The sequence below is a fragment of the Phyllobates terribilis genome, unplaced genomic scaffold, assembly GCF_046119375.1.
Source record: "Phyllobates terribilis strain yellow unplaced genomic scaffold, ASM4611937v1 Scaffold_11__3_contigs__length_659146591, whole genome shotgun sequence".
In the NCBI taxonomy this organism is placed as follows: Eukaryota; Metazoa; Chordata; class Amphibia; order Anura; family Dendrobatidae; genus Phyllobates; species Phyllobates terribilis.
In genome coordinates, this window is record NW_027362771.1 from 220,583,523 (window position 1) to 220,602,934 (window position 19,412).

General features: G+C 47.4%; 1 protein-coding gene across 2 annotated transcripts in view; it reads right to left on the reverse strand.

Moving 5' to 3' along the window:
• CPED1 (cadherin like and PC-esterase domain containing 1) overlaps window positions 1-19,412 on the reverse strand; it is a 581,247-nt gene that overhangs the window by 323,506 nt on the left and 238,329 nt on the right. Inside the window, exons 9-11 of one of the 2 annotated variants that reach the window (XM_073652067.1) lie at window positions 15,603-15,728; window positions 5,860-6,012; window positions 4,806-4,907 (exon numbers count right to left, since the gene is read on the reverse strand). In XM_073652067.1, the coding sequence (XP_073508168.1) occupies window positions 4,806-4,907; window positions 5,860-6,012; window positions 15,603-15,728 (381 nt within the window). The remainder of the gene's footprint in view (window positions 1-4,805; window positions 4,908-5,859; window positions 6,013-15,602; window positions 15,729-19,412) is intronic. The other variant, XM_073652068.1, reaches the window with a different exon arrangement.

Below are 19,412 nucleotides of genomic sequence, written 5' to 3' on the forward strand. Positions count from 1 at the left end.
AGCATTATAAATATGTGATGCAAAAATGGAATGGAGAACTTGGAACACATCTATATAAAAGAAAATATATCTCTATGTTCTTTTTGGGATTTATTAGTAAATCAGTCATTGGGCAATGTACATAACTAAATTTATAGTAAATCACTTTTTTATTATATGAGGTATTAATGAAGCCCACATGGTTGTTGATTTGGAGCTTTACCATAAGGGTGCTTTCAGGAAAACTAATAGGAACTCAGCACAATTTTGGATTTATCTGATAAGTAAAAGCATATGTATATCACCAGTTTCAGTAGGTTCAACACACAAGCTGATCTGTTCTTGATCTGAGGTAGAAGTTGACTGAACAACATACATTTTTTTGAAAAAAATCTTAAGGGCTGTTATATTTAGAAAAAATATTTTCACATTTTCACACCCCATATGAATTATTCCCACGTGAACAGCCTTCCACTTATGTTGAAGGATCCTTACGAAAAAAAAGAAATGGTCCAACAGTTTTAGCTAACATTTTGTCTTAAGTACATAAGTGATCTAATTGCTACTTCAGATTAAGACTAAATAAAAATTGGATCAATCGATAACAGTAGCTTTAAGATGATGTTTGCACGTAGTCGTAATCAGACTGTCGCAAAAACTGAAATGGGTTCACTACAGTCAGTGTCGGACTGGGGCGCCATGGGCCCACCAGTAATATTGACTTTAGGGGCATACTGTTTATCTGCATTCAAATAATACATTATTCTTATATTATTCTTATATACCTCTGATATAATTATAATACACTGGATTGTTTGTTAAATGAATAATTAGATACTTACTTTATCTGGACATGGTGAATCAAGTACATTGCGTCAACTACTGCTCATGTAAAGGGTGGGGGGGCCCACCAGGAGATTCATCTGTTCCCTTATGGGACAGTCCGAGCCTGACTATAATGTAATTTGGTGAATCAGAATACTAAGGGGAGTTGATTATGTGGACTCCAGTCTGTAATTCTTTTGTCCCTTGCCTGAGTTTTATACCTACTCAGTGTCACAAAGAAAAACCGCTAGTAGGATTTTGCATTATAGATCCACATTTACTGCTTCCATTTCTACAACTCAACCGACGTTCAGGCAACATTTCTGACAATGCAAACCACTAACAGAACAGAACAGTCCTGCCTTTTTTATAACAGTAATCATATTCACACATTGAAATTCTGGATTCCATACACTTATCCAATGTCTCAAACCTTAGCAGTTCCCTGCTGTACAAAAAGGCTGTATTTGGTCAGTATTTTACATCAGTATTTGTAAGCCAAAACCAGGAGTGGAACAATCAGAGGACACTTCTGTATTTATCACCCACTCCTGGTTTTGGCTTACAAATACTGATGTAAAATACTGACCAAATACTCACCGTGTGAACGTTGCCTTAAAGCAATATTCTTTTGGTTAAATTGATATGGCTTTCTGCAGCTATATTCTAATGTAAAAGTCGAGTTGGCTGTTATGAGGGGTATGAGCACAGGAAATGCAAAGGTTACAGTTTGCACCCTGGCAAGTTTGCACCAGGTAAGAGGACATATTTGGCATATACAGTGGATACGGAAAGTATTCAGACCCTTTTACATTTTTCACTCTTTGTTTCATTGCAGCCATTTGGTAAATTCTAAAAAGTTCATTTTTTTCTCATTAAAGTAGACTCTGCACCCCATCTTGACTGAAAAAAAACCCAGAAATGTAGAAATGTTTGCATATTTATTAAAAAAGAAAAACTGAAATATCACATGGTCATAAGTATTCAGACCCTTTGCTCAGACAATCATATTTAAGTCACATGCTGTCCATTTCCTTGTGATCCTCCTTGAGATGGTTCTACTCCTTCATTGGAGTCCAGCTTTGTTTAATTAAACTGATAGGACTTGATTTGGAAAGGCACACACCTGTCTATATAAGACCTCACAGCTCACAGTGTATGTCAGACCAAATGAGAATCATGAGCTCAAAAGAAATGCTCAGGGAGCTCAGAGACAGAATTGTGGCAAGGCACAGATCTGGCCAAGGTTACAAAAGAATTTCTGTATTACTCAAGGTTCCTAAGAGCCCAGTGGCCTCCATAATCCTTAAATGGAAGAAGTTTGGGACCACCAGAAGTTTTCCTAGACCTGGCCGTCCAGCCAAACTGAGCAATCGTGGGAGAAGAGCCTTGGTGAGAGAGGTAAAGAAGAACCCCAAGATAATTGTAGCTGAGCTCCAGAGATGCAGTAGGGAGATGAGAGAAAGTTCCACAAAGTCAACTATCACTGCAGCCCTCCACCAGTTGGGCCTTTATGGCAGAGTGGCCTGACGGAAGCCTCTCCTCAGTGCAAGACATATGAAAGCCCGCATAGAGTTTGCTCAAAAACACATGAAGGACTCCCAGTCTATGAGAAATAAGATTCTCTGGTCTGATGAGACGAATATAGACCTTTTTGGTGATAATTCTAAGCAGTATGTGTGGAGAAAACCAGGCACTGCTCATCATTTGCCCAATACAACCCCAACAGTGAAACATGGTGGTGGCAACATCATGCTATGGGGGTGGTTTTCAGCTGCAGAAACAGGACGACTGGTTGCAATTGAAGGAAACATGAATGCGGCCAAGTACAGAGATATCCTGGATGAAAACCTCTTCCAGAGTGCTTTGGACCTCAGACTTGGCCGAAGGTTCACCTTCCAACAAGACAATGAACCTACGCACACAGCTAAAATAACAAAGGAGTGGCTTCAGAACAACTCTGTGACCATTCTTGACTGGCCAAGCCAGAGCCCTGACCTAAACCCAATTGAGCATCTCTGGAGAGACCTGAAAATGGCTGTCCACCATCGTTCACCATCCAACCTGACGGAACTGGAGAGGATCTGCAAGGAAGAATGGCAGAGGATCCACAAATCCAGGTGTGAAGAACTTGTTGCATCATTCCCAAAATGACTCATGGCTGTACTAGCTCAACAGGGTGCTTCTACTCAATACTGAGCAAAGGGTCTGAATACTTATGACTATGTGATATTTCAGTTTTTCTTTTTTAATAAATTTGCAAAAACTTCTACATTTCTGTTTTTTTCAGTCAAGATGGGGTGCAGAGTGTACATTAATGAGAAAAAAATGAACTTTTTAGAATTTACCAAATGGCTGCAATGAAACAAAGAGTGAAAAATTTAAAGGGGTCTGAATACTTTCCGTACCCACTGTATACCGCGGGTGATATAAGTATTGAGCATGTCACCAATAAGTAAATATATTTCTAAAGATGCTACTGACAGGAAATTCTCACCAGATGTCGGTGACAACCCATCCAATCCACACAGGCAAAGAAATCAATCCATAGATGTCTATAAATTATGTGTAATAATGAGAAATGACACAGTAAAAAAGTATTGAACACACTTACTGAAATTTATTTAATACTTCTTACAAAAGCTTTCATTGGTGATAACAGCTTCAAGACACCTCCTATATGGAGAAACTAGTCGCATGCATTGCTCAGGTGTAATTTTGGCCCATTTTTTCACACAAACACTCTTCAAATCCTGAAGCTTCCCTGGGCTCCTTCTATGAACTCTGAGCTTTAGTACCTTCCTTAAATTTTTCTATTGGATTCAGGTCAGGTGTTTGGCTGGGCCATTCTAGCAGCTTTATTTTCTCAGTCTCTGAAACCAGTTGAGAGTTTACTTAGCTGTGCATTTGGTATGATGTTTTTGGGGTGATATGCAGTTTTGGCCTCCAAACATGGTGTGTGTTATGGCATTAAAAGGGTTTATTTTTTGTCTCACCTGACCAGACTATAATTTCCTAATATTTCACAAGCTTGTTTAAATGTTGTTGAGCAAACTTTAAACACGCTTGAACATGCTTTTTGTTCAGCAATGGAATCTTGCATGGTGAGCATGCATACAGGCCATGGAGGTTTAGTGCATTACTTGTGGTTTTCTTTGAAACAATTGTACCTGCTGATTCTAGTTCTTTCTGTAGCTTTCCACAGGTGGCCCTTGGCTTTTGGACAACTCTTCTGATAATTCTTTTTACTCCTATGTCTGAAATCTTGCGGGAAGCACCTGGTCGTGGCCGGTTTATGGTGAAATGATGTTCTTTCCACTTCTATATTATGACCACAACAGTGCTCACTGGAACCTTCAGAAGTTAGAAATTCTCTGTTCAATTTGCAACAATCAGGTTGCAAAGGTCTTGAGACAGCTCACTGGTTTTACCCCTCATTAGATCTTTCTTGTGTGGCACCTTGGTAATGAGACATCTTTTTATAAACCATCAGTTGAACCAGCTGATATTATTTTTCACTAAGTGGCAGGATTGCTTTCTAATTACTGATAGATTTCAGCTGGTGTTATGACTATCCATTGCTTTTTGCACCTCTCTTGCTTTATGTGTTCAATGCTTTTTCCCTGTGTCATTGCTCATTATTACACATAACTTAATTTATGGACATCTATGATTTGATTTCTTTGGCTGTATGAATTGAATGGGTTGTTACCGACATCTGGTGAGAATTTCATGTCAATAGCACCTTTAGAAATATATTTACTTAGAAAATTGGTGACATGTTCAATACTTATTTCACCTGCTATAGATATGATGCTTTAATATACAGACTGTTCTAAACCGTTGACCTGAAAAACACTTACTACTTGTTTAATCAATAATGGAAATTAACAGTATTGTTAGATAACTATTTTGGCGATGCATGTGGAAAACTCTGCTATAACGACACTTGCAGCAATCAATTCTACTGGCATGACTAATGTTAAACAAAAATACAATACCATCTCAAATTTTCCCAGTTTTGTTTGCTCCAGTAGTAAAGAACATAAGTTATCCACTTGTTCCCATGTAAGATCAAGAATGGAGTCCATCCAGCAAGTGTTCTAAAAAATGACAACATATATATTAATATTAATGAATGTAAACCTGTTTATAAAGTTTCTCATTTTCCATGTCCATGTTCCAAATTTTTAAAGAATTTCATCAGTGTGTCCTGATAAAATTCATTAGGGGTTCTGCGCTTGTAGAATATATCATTTAACAGTAATACATGCAGACAGCTGAATGCAATGTCTTGTGGCCTCACATTAATGAAATGCAGAAACATGTTTTTATTTAATTTATTGAGAGATATTCATTATAAATGGTATCTAATGTACAAAACATGAAAGATTAGCTATAAGACTAGCGGAGTACAATACATAATAAGTGAACAGAGGATAGAAGACCCATAAAGCATAACACAAAGCGCTTATACAAATCATTATAAAAAACAATTGGGCAAATTGGTAAAAAATTATACTTTAAAATCATAAAAAAATGTATGTATTTATTCAAATATGAAACAAATTTACCCATAATATAAGCACTCCCATCAAAGTTTTTATCCTCTTAATTTATTGCAATCATCATATATTGCACTGTAATTGCTAATTTTACCTTTTTACCCAGTACATTCTTCTCTTTACTCTGCTCTATGTAGAAACAGGAAGTCTCTTGTCCCTGCAGAAATCATTCCCTTCTTCAACTCCTGACCAAGCTGTTCCCATTTCCCCCTGTCAGGGACTTTTGCAGCGACTTATGACTCATGCAGGGAGAATTGACCTTCTGTTTCTCCATATAGCTTAGAAGCATTCAGTGAGTCAGCTTTTAATCATGTAATGTCATAGATCTAATGGAAAACGAAGAATTAAGTGGGTAGAAGGGAAAATGAGCAATTAAGTACACAGTGCTGTATAATATGATGTTTACAATATATTAAGAGAATAAAAACTTTCATGGCAGTGCTTCAAAGCTGTAAATGTAATGTAAAGAACACTTTAATTAAAGACTTACCTTTATTGAAAGACAGGTTTGTGCTTTTTCCATCACCTCTAGCACACTGGATGAGTGGTTGTATAATACAAAATGTAGTGCATCTTCTAATATGGCTTCCATAGTAGTGTAGCCATCCGTGCTTAGATCATCGGACATAACTTGTTCTCTTACCTTGGAAAAATAAATTTAGCTCTTAATCCTTGCAAAATTTGCATATAGAGCACAAGACTCATATTTAGTATTTAGTGGTGTAAGAACCATTTAGCAAAATCTTTGATGTTGATCTATTATTGAATATAGTTACACTGTTGTCTTTTATACTGGAGGATAGCTGTAAACCAATCTGATTTTATGTATATGGGCATGTAACAGAGCTGTGTATGTCTATGGGCATGTAGCAGAGCTGTGTATATCTATGTGCATGTAGAAGAGCTGTGTATGTCTATGTGCATGTAGCTGACCCGTGTATGTCTGTGTGCATGTGTGGCGCCCCTGAGGGTTCAGTCGCCACAGAGGTACTGCACCTCACCCAGAGGTGTGGCATCTTCTTCTTTAAGGTAAGGATGGAGTACTGCCCGGGACCCCAACACCCGCATTCAACACTACACTACTCCAGGCCGGCTGGAAGGGCATTATGCACTTCTTTTGCTGCCCCGTCCCTGGCTGGAGTGGGGGGAACCAAAAGTGAGGGGGAACCAGTAGTGGGTGTGGGTGGAGGACGTAGAACAGGGGAGCACGTGAATAGGAGGTGTATAAAAAGGGGGAGCCATCTTAGAGTGCAGTGCAGTGCAGTAAGTAAGTGGCAGCAAGAGGAGAGGAGGGGAGCAGAGTCTCTTCAGGAGCTCTGCTCCAGAGTGGGGCCTAGTAAGATGGAAGCCCAGGAGCAGGAGGGGAGGAAGGGAGGAATGCTCCAGTAACAGAAGGGATCCCAGGGGGTACGGTGAGTGCAGGACGGCACCCGTACGCCCGAATCTGCCAGGCGTCAGAGGGATCAGGCCGCAGGAAGGGAACCGGTCCCTGGACCAGCCGCGTTACTCCAGGTCTCGGCTGGAAAAAATGGAGGCTTCTGCACTTCCATGGTGCAGTTGCCACAACCTCACGCTAGCCGCCGTGAAGGGCACCAAGTAGGTCCGGGAACTCCAGGTTGCCCAGAGGGATCTCAGAGCACCCGATCGGGACTGTGTGTGGGGAGCGCAGGGCAGGAGGGAGAAGACCCAGCACTGGAAGTCGGCCAAAGAAGGAACATAAAGGCAGGGGTTCCCGCTAAGTGCTTCTAATATACCTGAAGGAGTGCTGAACCCCTGCCTGGCAAACGCAGTGCAACGCGGGAGTCTGACACCTGGACAGTGTACCCGAGGAACCTAAAAAGAACTGTGAGTAAACTCGGATGACTGCACTCCACTGTCTCTGTCAGTTATTTCCATTACGCTACCGCGCCTGCACTACAACGCCCAGCATTACCATCTGCAACTACCCTGCCCCGGGGGCCCGCTCCACCTGTGGGGAGCAGAAACATCCCAGCTACCATCCCATCACCCCCGGAGGTCTGCAGCAGCGCCGGTACTCATTACCGGGAACCACAGGTGGCGTCACGAGACAAACTGTTAACAAAAACCCCCTTTTAAAGAGTGACCCCAGAGGACGGGCCCAGGAGCCGACTGCTGTGAATCCCACAGAAGGTAAAGGCCCGGGTAACGAGTCCCCTATATTCCCCCTGGGCGAGTCACATGTAGCAGAGCCATGTATGTCTACATGCATTTAACAGAGCAGTGTATGTCTATGTGTATATATCAGAGCCGTATATGTCTATGTGCATGTAGCAGAGCCATGTATGTCTATGTGCATTTAACAGAGCCGCGTTTGTCTATGTGCATGTTACAGAGCCGTGTATGTCTATGTGCATGTAGCAGGGCTGTTTATATCTATGGGCGTGTAGCAGAGCCGTGTATGTAGCATGCACTGGGATTCTCAAACTAAATGTCATCAGAAAGGAAGTATGGAAAAAAAAAAGAAAAGGAGTAGTGAGGGAAGTATAGTTAGGGAAGTGTAGTTAGGGAATTTTTAATGCATGTACAGTACAGACCAAAAGTTTGGACACACCTTCTCAGTTAAAGATTTTTCTGTATTTTCTTGACTATGAAAATTGTACATTCACACTGAAGGCATCAAAACTATGAATTAATACATGTGGAATTATATACTTAACAAAAAAGTGTGAAACAACTGAAAATATGTCTTATATTCTAGGTTCTTCAAAGTAGCCACCTTTTGTTTTGATGACTGCTTTGCACACTCTTGGCATTCTCTTGATGAGCTTCAAGAGGTAGTCACCGGAAATGGTTTTCACTTCACAGGTGTGCCCTGTCAGGTTTAATAAGTGGGATTTCTTGCCTTATAAATGGGGTTGGGACCATCAGTTGTGTTGTGCAGAAGTCTGGTGGATACACAGCTGATAGTCCTACTGAATAGACTGTTAGAATTTGTATTATGGCAAGAAAAAAGCAGATAAGTAAAGAAAAATGAGTGAACGTCATTACTTTAAGAAATGAAGGTCAGTCAGTCCGAAAAATTGGGCAAACTTTGAAAGTGTCCCCAAGTGCAGTTGCAAAAACCATCAAGCGCTACAAAGAAACTGGCTCACATGAGGACCGCCCCAGGAAAGGAAGACCAAGAGTCACCTCTGCTTCTGAGGATAAGTTTATCCGAGTCACCAGCCTCAGAAATAGCAGGTTAACAGCAGCTCAGATTAGATTAATGCCACACAGAGTTCTAGCAGCAGACACATCTCTTCAACAACTGTTAAGAGGAGACTTTGTGCAGCAGGCCTTCATGGTAAAATAGCTGCTAGGAAACCACTGCTAAGGACAGGCAGCAAGCAGAAGAGACTTGTTTGGGCTAAAGAACACAAGGAATGGACATTAGACCAGTGGAAATCTGTGCTTTGGTCTGATGAGTCCAAATTTGAGACCTTTGGTTCCAACCATCGTGTCTTTGTGCGAAGCAGAAAAGGTGAACGGATGGACTCTACATGCCTGGTTCCCACCGTGAAGCATGAAGGAGCATGGAGGAGGAGGTGTGATGGTGTGGGGGTGCTTTGCTGGTGACACTGTGGGGGATTTATTCAAAATTGAAGGCATACTGAACCAGCATGGCTACCACAGCATCTTGCAGCGGCATGCTATTCCATCCCGTTTGCGTTTAGTTGGACCATCATTTATTTTTCAACAGGAAAATGACCCCAAACACACCTCCAGGCTGTGTAAGGGCTATTTGACCAAGAGGGAGAGTGATGGGGTGCTACGCCAGATGACCTGGCCTCCACAGTCACCAGACCAGAACCCAATCGAGATGGTTTGGGGTGAGCTGGACCGCAGAGTGAAGGCAAAAGGGCCAACAAGTGCTAAGCATCTCTGGGAACTCATTCAAGATTGTTGGAAGACCATTTCCGGTGACTACCTCTTGAAGCTCATCAAGAGAATGCCAAGAGTGTGCAAAGCAGTCATCAAAGCAAAAGGTGGCTACTTTGAAGAACCTAGAATATAAGACATATTTTCAGTTGTTTCACACTTTTTTGTTAAGTATATAATTCCACATGTGTTAATTCATAGTTTTGATGCCTTCAGTGTGAATGTACAATTTTCATAGTCGTGAAAATACAGAAAAATCTTTAAATGAGAAGGTGTGTCCAAACTTTTGGTCTGTACTGTATATTATAAAATGTAGCATCGGCGTCTCTGCCCCCTGACAGGCAGAGACGCCGTCCCCCTTGCCGCCGTGCTCCTGGCCCAGCGTCTTCCGGCCCTCCTGCTGCTGCTGCCGATGCGTGCAGCTTCCCGAGCACTGTGCTTAGGGTGCGCTCCCTCCCTCTTAAAGGGGCCGCGCGCCGTCGTAAGGAGTCCCCGGCCAATGGCCGGAGGACCTCTCATATAAAAGGCACCTCCTCCAAAATGGAGGTGCCCGTGCAAGGTTGTAGCTCTGTATTCTAAACTCTGCTTCAGCCCTCAGGTCCCGCTGCTAGTCTGACTACCAGTCCAGTCTATCAGTCTGACTACCAGTCCAGTCCGCCAGCCTGACAACCAGTCCAGTCCGCCAGCCTGAGTACCAGTCCAGTCTGCCAGTCTGTCTACCTGTCTCCGCCAGCCAAGTACACTCTCCAGCCCGACGGTCTGCCTACGGTCCAAACCCGCCAGCCTGTCTATGGGCCAGGCTTGCCTGCCTACCCGTGCCTACCAGCCAGCCTACCTGGAGGCTCCTGCCTGTTACATGAGGTGTCTGCTAGTCCGTCTTCCTGGATCACCCGTCAGCCTGTCTGCCGTGCTCATCTGCTGTACCGGCCAGTCCCTGCCTTCTGTGCCGTTGGAGTCAACTGCTCTCATACAAGGACTGGTCGAGAGTAGCACCTGGTCCCTCAGCTCGGTCCTTCCCTGGTTCATGGAGTCGATTGAGCCGCCGTGCGACCTTGGTCAGTCCGAGTGGATACCTAGTTACGCCCCTCTTGTCCCTCCTTGCACCGCAGCACAGAGGTTCCACCACCCGGATCCGTAACATAAAAGTTTAGATTATTCCAAAAAATAGATAGGGATTTTTTATTATTATTATTATTATTATTAAATATTTATATAGCGCCATTAGGTTCCATGGCGCTTTACAAGTGTAGGGGCCGACGGGGACATGAACACGAGACATCAAACGAGGCGCACTGGTACAGTAGGGTAGGGGGTCCTGTCCACACGGGCTCACAGTCTATGGGGGGTGGATGGGGATACAGGAGGAAGGGGAGAGGAGAGGGTGAGAAAGTGAGGTGGATGGGTCTCAGTGTGGGCTGTAGGCCTGAAGGAAGAGGTGGGTCTTTAGGTTTTTCTTGAAGGTTCCCAGGGTAGGGGAGTGTCGGATGTGATGGGGGAGAGAGTTCCAGAGTATGGTGGAGGCACGAGAGAAGTCTTGCAGGCGGTTGTGGGAGGAGGAAATGAGAGGGGAGAAAAAGAGAAGTTCTTGAGAGGAGCGGAGATCACGCGGGGGGACATATCTGGAGAAAAGGTCGGAGATGTAGGGAGGGGACAGGTTGTGTATGGCCTTGTATGTTAGGGTTAGGGTTTTGAACCGTGATCTCAGGGCAATGGGGAGCCAGTGGAGGGCTTGGCAGAGGGGTGAGGCGGGGGTGAAACGGGGAGATAGGTGGATGAGTCGGGCAGCGGAATTGAGGATGGTGCGGAGGGGTGCAAGGGAAGAAGCGGGGAGGCCAGTGAGCAGGGGGTTGCAGTAATTGAGACGGGAGATGATGAGGGCGTGGATAAGCGTTTTTGCCGAGTCCTGGTCAAGGAACGAGCGGATTCGGGCAATGTTCCTCAGTTGGAGTCGGCAGGCGGTGGCGAGGGCTTCGATGTGGGGCTTGAAGGAGAGCTCGGAGTCAAGGATTACCCCGAGGCACTTGGCGTGGGAGACGGGTGAGAGGGTGCAGTCGTTGATTGTGATGGATAGGTTGTGGACCTGGGGGGAGCGGTTGGGGGGAAGACGATTATCTCGGTCTTGTCCATGTTGAGTTTGAGGAAGCGAGCGGAGAAGAAGGATGAGATGGCGGATAGGCATTGGGGAATTTTGGCTAGTAGGGCGGAAATGTCGGGGCCAGACAGGTAGAGCTGGGTGTCGTCAGCGTAGAGGTGGTATTGGAGGCTGTGGGATTCGATGAGCTTCCCCAGGCCAAGTGTGTAAGTGGAGAAGAGTAGTGGTCCCAGGACTGAGCCTTGGGGAACTCCAACAGAAAGGGGATGGGGCGAGGATGAGGTGTGGGAGTGGGTGACACTGAAAGTCCGGTCCGTTAGGTAGGAGGAGATCCTTGAGAGGGCTAGGTCAGTGATGCCAAGGGATTCTAGGATGTGGAGTAGGAGGGGGTGGTCGACTGTGTCGAAGGCGGTGGAGAGGTCGAGGAGAAGGAGGACTGAGTAGTGTCGCTTGCTCTTGGCGGTCAATAGGTCGTTGGTGACTTTAGTTAGGGCTGATTCGGTGGAGTGGTGGGGTCAGAAGCCAGATTGGAGACGGTCGAAGAGGGAGGAGGAGGAGAGGTGGGAGGACAGCTCGGCATGAACGTGCTGTTCAAGTAATTTTGAGGCAAAGGGGAGGAGGGATATCGGGCGGTAGTTGGAGACTATTGCAGGGTCAAGGGACGGTTTTTTGAGGATGGGTGTGATTGTGGCGTGCTTGAAGGATGAAGGGAAAGTGCCGGATTTAAGTGATAGGTTGAAGAGATGGGTTAGGGCGGGGATGAGGACTGTGGTGAGGTTAGGGATGAGGTGGGAGGGGGTCGAGGGCACAGGTGGTGAGGTGTGAGTGAGTTAGTAGAGAGGACAGGAGGTCTTCTGTCATGGGGGAGAAACTACGTTTGGGTGAGGGGGGCTGGGCGGTGTGGGTGGGGGGCTGAGCGGCTTGTAGGTCGAAGGTTTGTCTGATTTTGTCGATTTTGTCCTTGAAGAAGGTGGCAAAGTCATCGGCTGAGATGAGAGGCGAGGGGGGGTGCAGGGGGACGGAGTAGGGAGTTGAAGGTACTGAAAAGTTGCTTGGGGTTGCGGGATAGGGTGGTTATTAGGGAGGAGAAGTAGTCATGTTTTGCATTCGTGAGAGCGGTCTTGAAGGCGGTGAGGGACTGTTGAACAGGGTGAGGTGTTCGGCGGAGTGGGATTTCTTCCATTTTCGCTCAGCCACTCTAGACGTCTGCCGAAGTTTTTTCGTGAGGGGTGTTAGCCAGGGGTGTCTGTGTGCACGGGTTGTGACGTGTGAGAGCGGGGCAGCTTGGTCGAGGGCTGTGGTGAGGGTGGTGTTGTAGAGGGTGGCGGCGGCGGCGTCCTGGGAAGAAGCTAGGTCGGAGAGAGGGAGGAGGGACTCAGAGAGTGAGTGGAAGTCGATGAGTTTGAGGTTTCTGTGGGGGTGGTGGAGTGAGCGGGGAGGGGTTTATCATAGAGTGGGGGAGAGGGAGGAGAAGTTCAGTAGGTTGTGCTCAGATAGGGTGAGAGGTGAGTTTTCGAGGTCAGCGAGGGAACAGAGGCGGGTGAAGACAAGGTCCAGTGTGTGACCGTCGGTGTGTGTGGCGGATGAGGTCCATTGGGAGAGACCGAGGGAGGAGGTTAGGGATAGGAGTCTGGAGGCGGCGGTGCAGGGGGTGTCAACGGGGATATTGAAGTCACCCATGATGATGGTGGGGATGTCAGGGGAGAGGAGGTGGAGGAGCCAGGTTGTGAAGTGGTCGAAGAAGGAGGAAGGGGATCCTGGGGGACGGTAGATAACTGCCAGTTGGAGGTTGCAGGGGGAGAAGATGCGCACGGAGTGTGCCTCGAAGGAGGGGAGGGGGTAGGAGGGGGGCGGCATAATCGGGATGAAGGAGCACGTATTGGCCAGGAGCAGGCCAACGCCTCCACCGCGGGTGTTGTTGGGGCAGGGGGTGTGGGAAAATGTAAGCCCACCGTAGGAGAGGGCGGCGGGGGAGGTTGTGTCAGAGGGGGTGAGCCAGGTTTCCGTGATGCCGAGGAAGGAGAGTTGTTTGGAGATGAAGAGGTCGTGGATGTATGGAAGTTTATTGCAGACTGTGCGGGTGTTCCAGAGGGCGCCCGGAAGGGAGACTGGGGAATCAGGGGCAGGAGGTATGGGTCTGAGGTTGTTGAGGATACGGGGGTTGGTTATATGTCGTGGGAGTGAGGGGGTGGTGTGATGGGGTGGGCCGGGATTATGGGAGATGTCACCCGCAATTAGGAGGAGCAGGGAGAGGGTGAGAAGGTGCAGGCAGGAGAGCTTGCGTGTCGGGCGTGTTTGTTTGGAGGTGGAGGGTTGAAAATGGAGGAACAGTTCAGAGGAGAGGGTGAGGTGAGAAGGTAGGATGGGGGGAGAGATGAGCAGTTCATTATTGGGGAGGAGTGATGTGTGGGGGTAGTAGGAAGTGGAGAAGGATGGGAGTGAGGGTGAGAAGAAGCGGGAACATTGCTGGGGTGGGTAGTGGGCGAGAGGTGACAGGGATGGGAGGCAGCCCGGGAGCGGTGTAGGTGGGGTGAGTCCTAGTGGGGGATTGGTGGCCGCATGAGAGGTGGTGCTGGGGGATAGGATGCGATCAGGGATGGGGAGCAGTTCAGGGATGAGTTGCTGTCCGGGGGAGAGGTACAAGCAGCCGGGGTAGAGATGAAAGTGAAGTAGCCGGGGGAGATGCAGCAGCCGTGGACGAGGTTATGGAGCCTGGATGAGAGGGTTCGGCTGGGGATAGGATGATATGGCAGGGGTGGGGTGATGCGGCAGGGATGAGATGAGGCAACTGGAGGTGAGGTGATGCAGCGGGGATGAGATGAAGCAGCCGGAGATGAGGTGATGCAGTCGTGGTGGGATGATGCAGTCAGAGATTAGGTGATGTAGCCGGGGTGAGGTGATGCAGCCGAGGTGTGAGGAGGCAGCTGAGGATGAAGTGAAGCAGCCGATGGTGGGAAGAGGCAGCCGAGGATGGGAAGGTGCAGCCGAGGATGGGATGATGCAGCCGAGGATGGGATGGTGATGCAGCCGAGGATGGGATGATGCAGCCGAGGGAGGGATGATGATGCGGCCGAGGATGGGATGATGCAACCGAGGATGTGATGATGCAGCCGAAGATGTGATGATGCGGCCGAGGATGGGATGATGCGGCCGAGGATGGGATGATGCAGCCGAGGATGGGATGGTGCAGCCGAGGGATAGGATGGCGCAGCCGAGGATGGGATGACGCAGCCGAGGATGGGATGATGCAGCCGAGGATGGGATGGTGTAGCCGAGGATGGGATGGTGTAGCCGAGGATGGGATGATGCAGGTGATGCAGCCGAGGATAGGATGGTGCAGGTGATGCAGCCGAGGATAGGATGATGCAGCCGGGAGCAGGATGAAGCAGCCAGGGGCTTAGGAGCGGCTGGCAGGGTTAGTGCAGGCAGCAGGGTGGGAGGCAGGATGGGAGGCAGCCAGCAGGGTCAGAGGCGGCCAGCAGGTTCGGAGGCGGCCAGCAGGGTCAGAGGTGGCCAGCAGGGTCAGAGGCGGCCAGCAGGGTCAGAGGCGGCCAGAGGGGGTTCGTTGCGGCCAGGGGCCTGGTGTGGTGGGGAGTCAGGTGCGGTCGGGTCCTGTGAAGCCGAGGGCCCAGTCCATTCAGGGGCACGTTGCAGCTAGGGGCCTGAACCTGCGGGTGGGCCAGGCGTAGCTGAGGCGCGGTCGGGGGGCTCGGTGCGGTCGGGGCCGGCGCAGGCAGGTGTAGCCAGGGGCCAGGTGTGGCTGGGCCCAATGTAGCCTGGGGTACAGTGCAGTCCGGGCCGGCAAAGACAGGTGTGGCCAGATGTGGCTGGGGGCCCGGTGCGGCCTAGGGTCCTGACTGGATGGTCTTGGCTGCGGTGTGGGCAGCTGTGGGGCAGGCCAGTGTGGGGGGTCCGCTGCACAGTCTATGGGCTCGGAGCTGTCGTGGGGCAGTGGGTTCCACGCTAGGCCGGGGCCGATAGGGTAGGACACCGAAGGCGGCGCCGTCGATCCCCGCACAGCCCACGGTCCCGTACCGCTGTGGAGGGTCCCGAGGGCAGCGCTGGCCGTTCCACTTGGTCCTCAGCTGGGGTGCTGCGGTGGACCCTGTGGGAGCACCGATTGCCCTCCGCAGCCCACAGCTCTGTAGCACTGCGGGGGGCCAGGCGCAGGTATGGGAGTCCAGAAGGGAGCAGGCCAGGCCGCGGTCGGGCCTGCAGCAGTGGCGGGGTGTGGAGGACGGGGACGGCGGCACCGCACTTACCGGTGGTCCAGGTGGTGAGGAGCCGCACAGAGGACCGGAGCTGCAGCAGTGCGGATGGGCGCCGCAGCCTTTGGGGGACTTAGCATAAAAATGACTTTGCCTTCGGACCAACCCCTTAAAGGAACACTATACAGAAGGAATATGAAAATGTGCAATCTATACAATTCATTTTACTACAAGTAACTGTAAGACTGTATAATTCTAAAAGTTAATTATTGGCGAATTAAGGCTTTTAAAAAGTGTTTGAAAAAGCTGGGGATACTAGCATTTACAGATTTCATATTTTGCAGTCAAAGAAATACATTTTATATATGTATTAATAATGACAGTGTTGTACATTAAAAGCAAGATATAGCTATACAATTCAGGTGATGTGTTTACTATGTGATCAGGGACAAATATATATGGATGCTGAATATGCTACCACAACTTTCTTCAGTCCTATTTTCATAACATGACCTGTCTCTCTATAGTGATAGCAGCCATGGTTAGTTGCTCCATGTTAAGTGTAACTAAAGCTCAAAATAATAATATAAAACCTTGGCTCTTCTTTTGATTAGCTGGCTGATTTGTAGGATGGCTAAACAAAAGAAGATGTAAGGGGTGGTTCTCAAGACTCCCATCCAGAGGCCACAGATTATTGACTTAGCCAATGGACCAGTCACACCAACGCTAATGGTAAGGGTTCATAAAACAGGATAAGAGCAAATGAACTATTATATATATACTTGAAAAAGAGGGGGGTTGAATCAGGGGGGTTCAATGTGATCAGAGCATTTATATCAGCATAAAAATCATTCCTAACCATAGCCCGGTGTGAACAGTAAACAGACAAAACAGTCGCACTAACGATCATTCTGTTCCCATTAGTTTTGGTCAACTCATTTAAACAGGCCAGTGAACCAGCACCAACCGACTTGTATATTTCCATCGACGCTTGTGGGTTGAGAATGGGCCATTAGTCATTGTGGCCTTGATTATCTATTAATTTAGGTTAATTTAGGTTGTACTCCCTCTTAATACGGCATCTTTAAAGCCTTTACCACCTTGGGTTTTTCCGTTTTTGCGTTTTCGTTTTTTGCTCCCCTATTTCCAGAGGCATAATTTTTTTATTTTTCGGTCAATATGGCCATGTGAGGGCTTATTTTTTGCGGGACAAGTTGTACTTTTGAACGACACCATTTGTTATACCATATCGTGTACTGGAAAATGGGAAAACATTCTAAGTGCGGTGAAATTGCAAAAAAAGTGCAATTCCACAATTTTTTGTGTGTGTTTTTTTTACCATGTTCACTGAATACTAAAACCTCAAACCTCATAAAGACCTGCCATTATGATTCCCCAGGTCATAATTAGTGTTGAGCATTCCGATACTGAAATATCGGGTATCGACCGATCTTCGCGGTATCGGAGTTCCGATACTGAGTTCCGATACTTTTAGAATATTGAATACCGGAATCGGAAGTTCCCATAATGCCTGCGCTCTGCAGTGTCTCTGAAGGATGACAAGCTGGATGGCAGCGCTCAGCTTACTGTACTTGTCATTTAGTGTTAAAGGATTTATTAAAAAAAATAATAGTGTTTTCATGCACCGTCTCTTTAAAAAAGCCGGCCGGCAATTCAGCATCGGTACCCGACAATTTAGAATAGAAAGAATAGAGCATCACACATAGATTAGATACAGAGAAACATGTCAGTCACATATATAAGAAGTACATTGATAGTGTTGATTACTGTACTTGTCATTTAGTGTTAAAATAAAGGATTTATTAAAAAAAAAATTGGCGTGGGGTTCCCCGTAATTTTAGTCTCTAGCAGAGGTTAAGCAGACGGCTGGGGCAGATGTTTGAAGCCTGGGAAGGGGTAATACCCACGGAGCTTCCCAGGCTACTAATATAAGCCCCCAGCTGAATACCTAGCCTTTACTATCTATTAAAATGGGGGACCCCCCAAAAAAATGACGTGGGGTCCCCCCTAATTTAATAGCTAGCAAAGGCTAGGCAGACAGCTGGGGGCTGATATTAATAGCCCAGGAAGGGTGCCATGAATATTGGCCCCCTCCCAGGCTAGAAACACCAGCCGTCAGCCGCCCCAGAAATGGCGCATCCTATGGATGCACCAATTCTGGCACTTAGCCTCGCTCTTCCCACTGCCCTGTAGCAGTGGCAGTGGGGTAATAGGGTTGGGGTTGATGTCAGCTTATAATGCCAGCTGACATCAAGCCCAGGTTAGTAATGGAGAGGCGTCTATAAGACACCCCCATTACTAACCCCATAGTCAAAGTAAAAAAAAAAACACAAACTCCCAGAATAAAGTCCTTTAATTGAAATAAACACACAATTCTTTATTGTTCTAAATTGAACCATACTTACCATCACGCCCATTCCAGCTGAAGCCAATGTCTTCTGCAATAAAAGTAAAATAATAAACCAACCTCATCCTTACCTTTCCATGGTTCCCACGATGCCTCCAGCTCTGCTACATTCACATGACAGGCTGGATCGCAGCCGAAAGCTGCCATCCAGCTTGCCATGTCGCAGACACTGAGAAGCGCAGGCATGCTTGCGCTCCTCAGTGTCTGGCTGTGACGGCATCCAGATGAGACGAGTTCATGTCCAATGAACTCAGCTCACCTCATGCACGTCACTGACAACGTGGGAGAATTGTCCTGCGCATGCGGTGAGCGTGAAAGAATTCTCCTGCTGAAGCGCTGAGCGCAGGAGAATTCTCCCATGCTATCAGTGATGTGCATGAGGTGAGCTCATGTCCAATGAACTCAGCTCACCTCATGCACGTCACTGACAGCGTGGGAGAATTCTCCTGCGCTCAGCGCTTGAGCAGGAGAATTCTCCCACGCTGGGATGGCATTGAGATGACAGGCTGGATCGCAGCTGAACGCTGCCATCCAGCTTGTCATCCTTCAGAGACACTGAGGAGCGCAAGCATGCCTGCGCTTCTCAGTATCTGCGGCATAGAAAGCGGAATGGCAGCTTTTGCCTGCGATCCAGCCTGTCATGTGAATGTAGCAGAGCTGGAGCCGTCCTGGGAACATTGGAAAGGTAAGGATGAGGTTGCTTTATTATTTTACTTTTATTGCAGAAGACATTGGCTTCATCTGGAATGGGCGTGATGGTAAGTATGGTTTAATTTAGAACATTAAAAAATTGTGTGTTTATTTCAATTAAAGGACTTTATTCTGGGTGTTGTGTTTTTTTTAAATACTTTACTAGAAATTCATGGCGGTTATGTCTAATATTGGCGTGACCCCATGAATTTCGGGCTTAGGGCCAGCTGATAATGCCAAGCTGGCAATAACCCCTTTATTACGCAGTGAGCCACCACACCAGGGCCCTGGATGAGTTGGGTACAGCGCCAGAAGATGGCGCTTCTATGAACGCGCCATTTTCTGGGGTGGCTGCGGACTGCAATTTGCAGCGGGGGGGGGGGGCAGAAAGCTTGGGCCTCCCTGCGCTGCGGATTCCAGCCCCCAGCTGCCTGGATGTACCTGGCTGGACACAAAAATAGGGTGAAGCCCCACGTATTTTTTTTTAAATTATTTCATGAAATTCATGAAATAATTTAAAAAAAAAGGGCTTCCCTATATTGTTGTGTCCGGCCAGGTACAAATAGCCATCTGGGGTTTGGGGGCAACCCGTTCCTGCCTGCTGTACCTGGCTGGACACAAAAATAGGGCAAAGCCCCACGGCAATTTTTTTGAAATTATTTCATGAAATTCATGAAATAATTAAAAAAAGGGCTTCCCTGTATTTTTGTTTCCAGCCAGGTACAAATAGGCATCTGGGGTTTGGG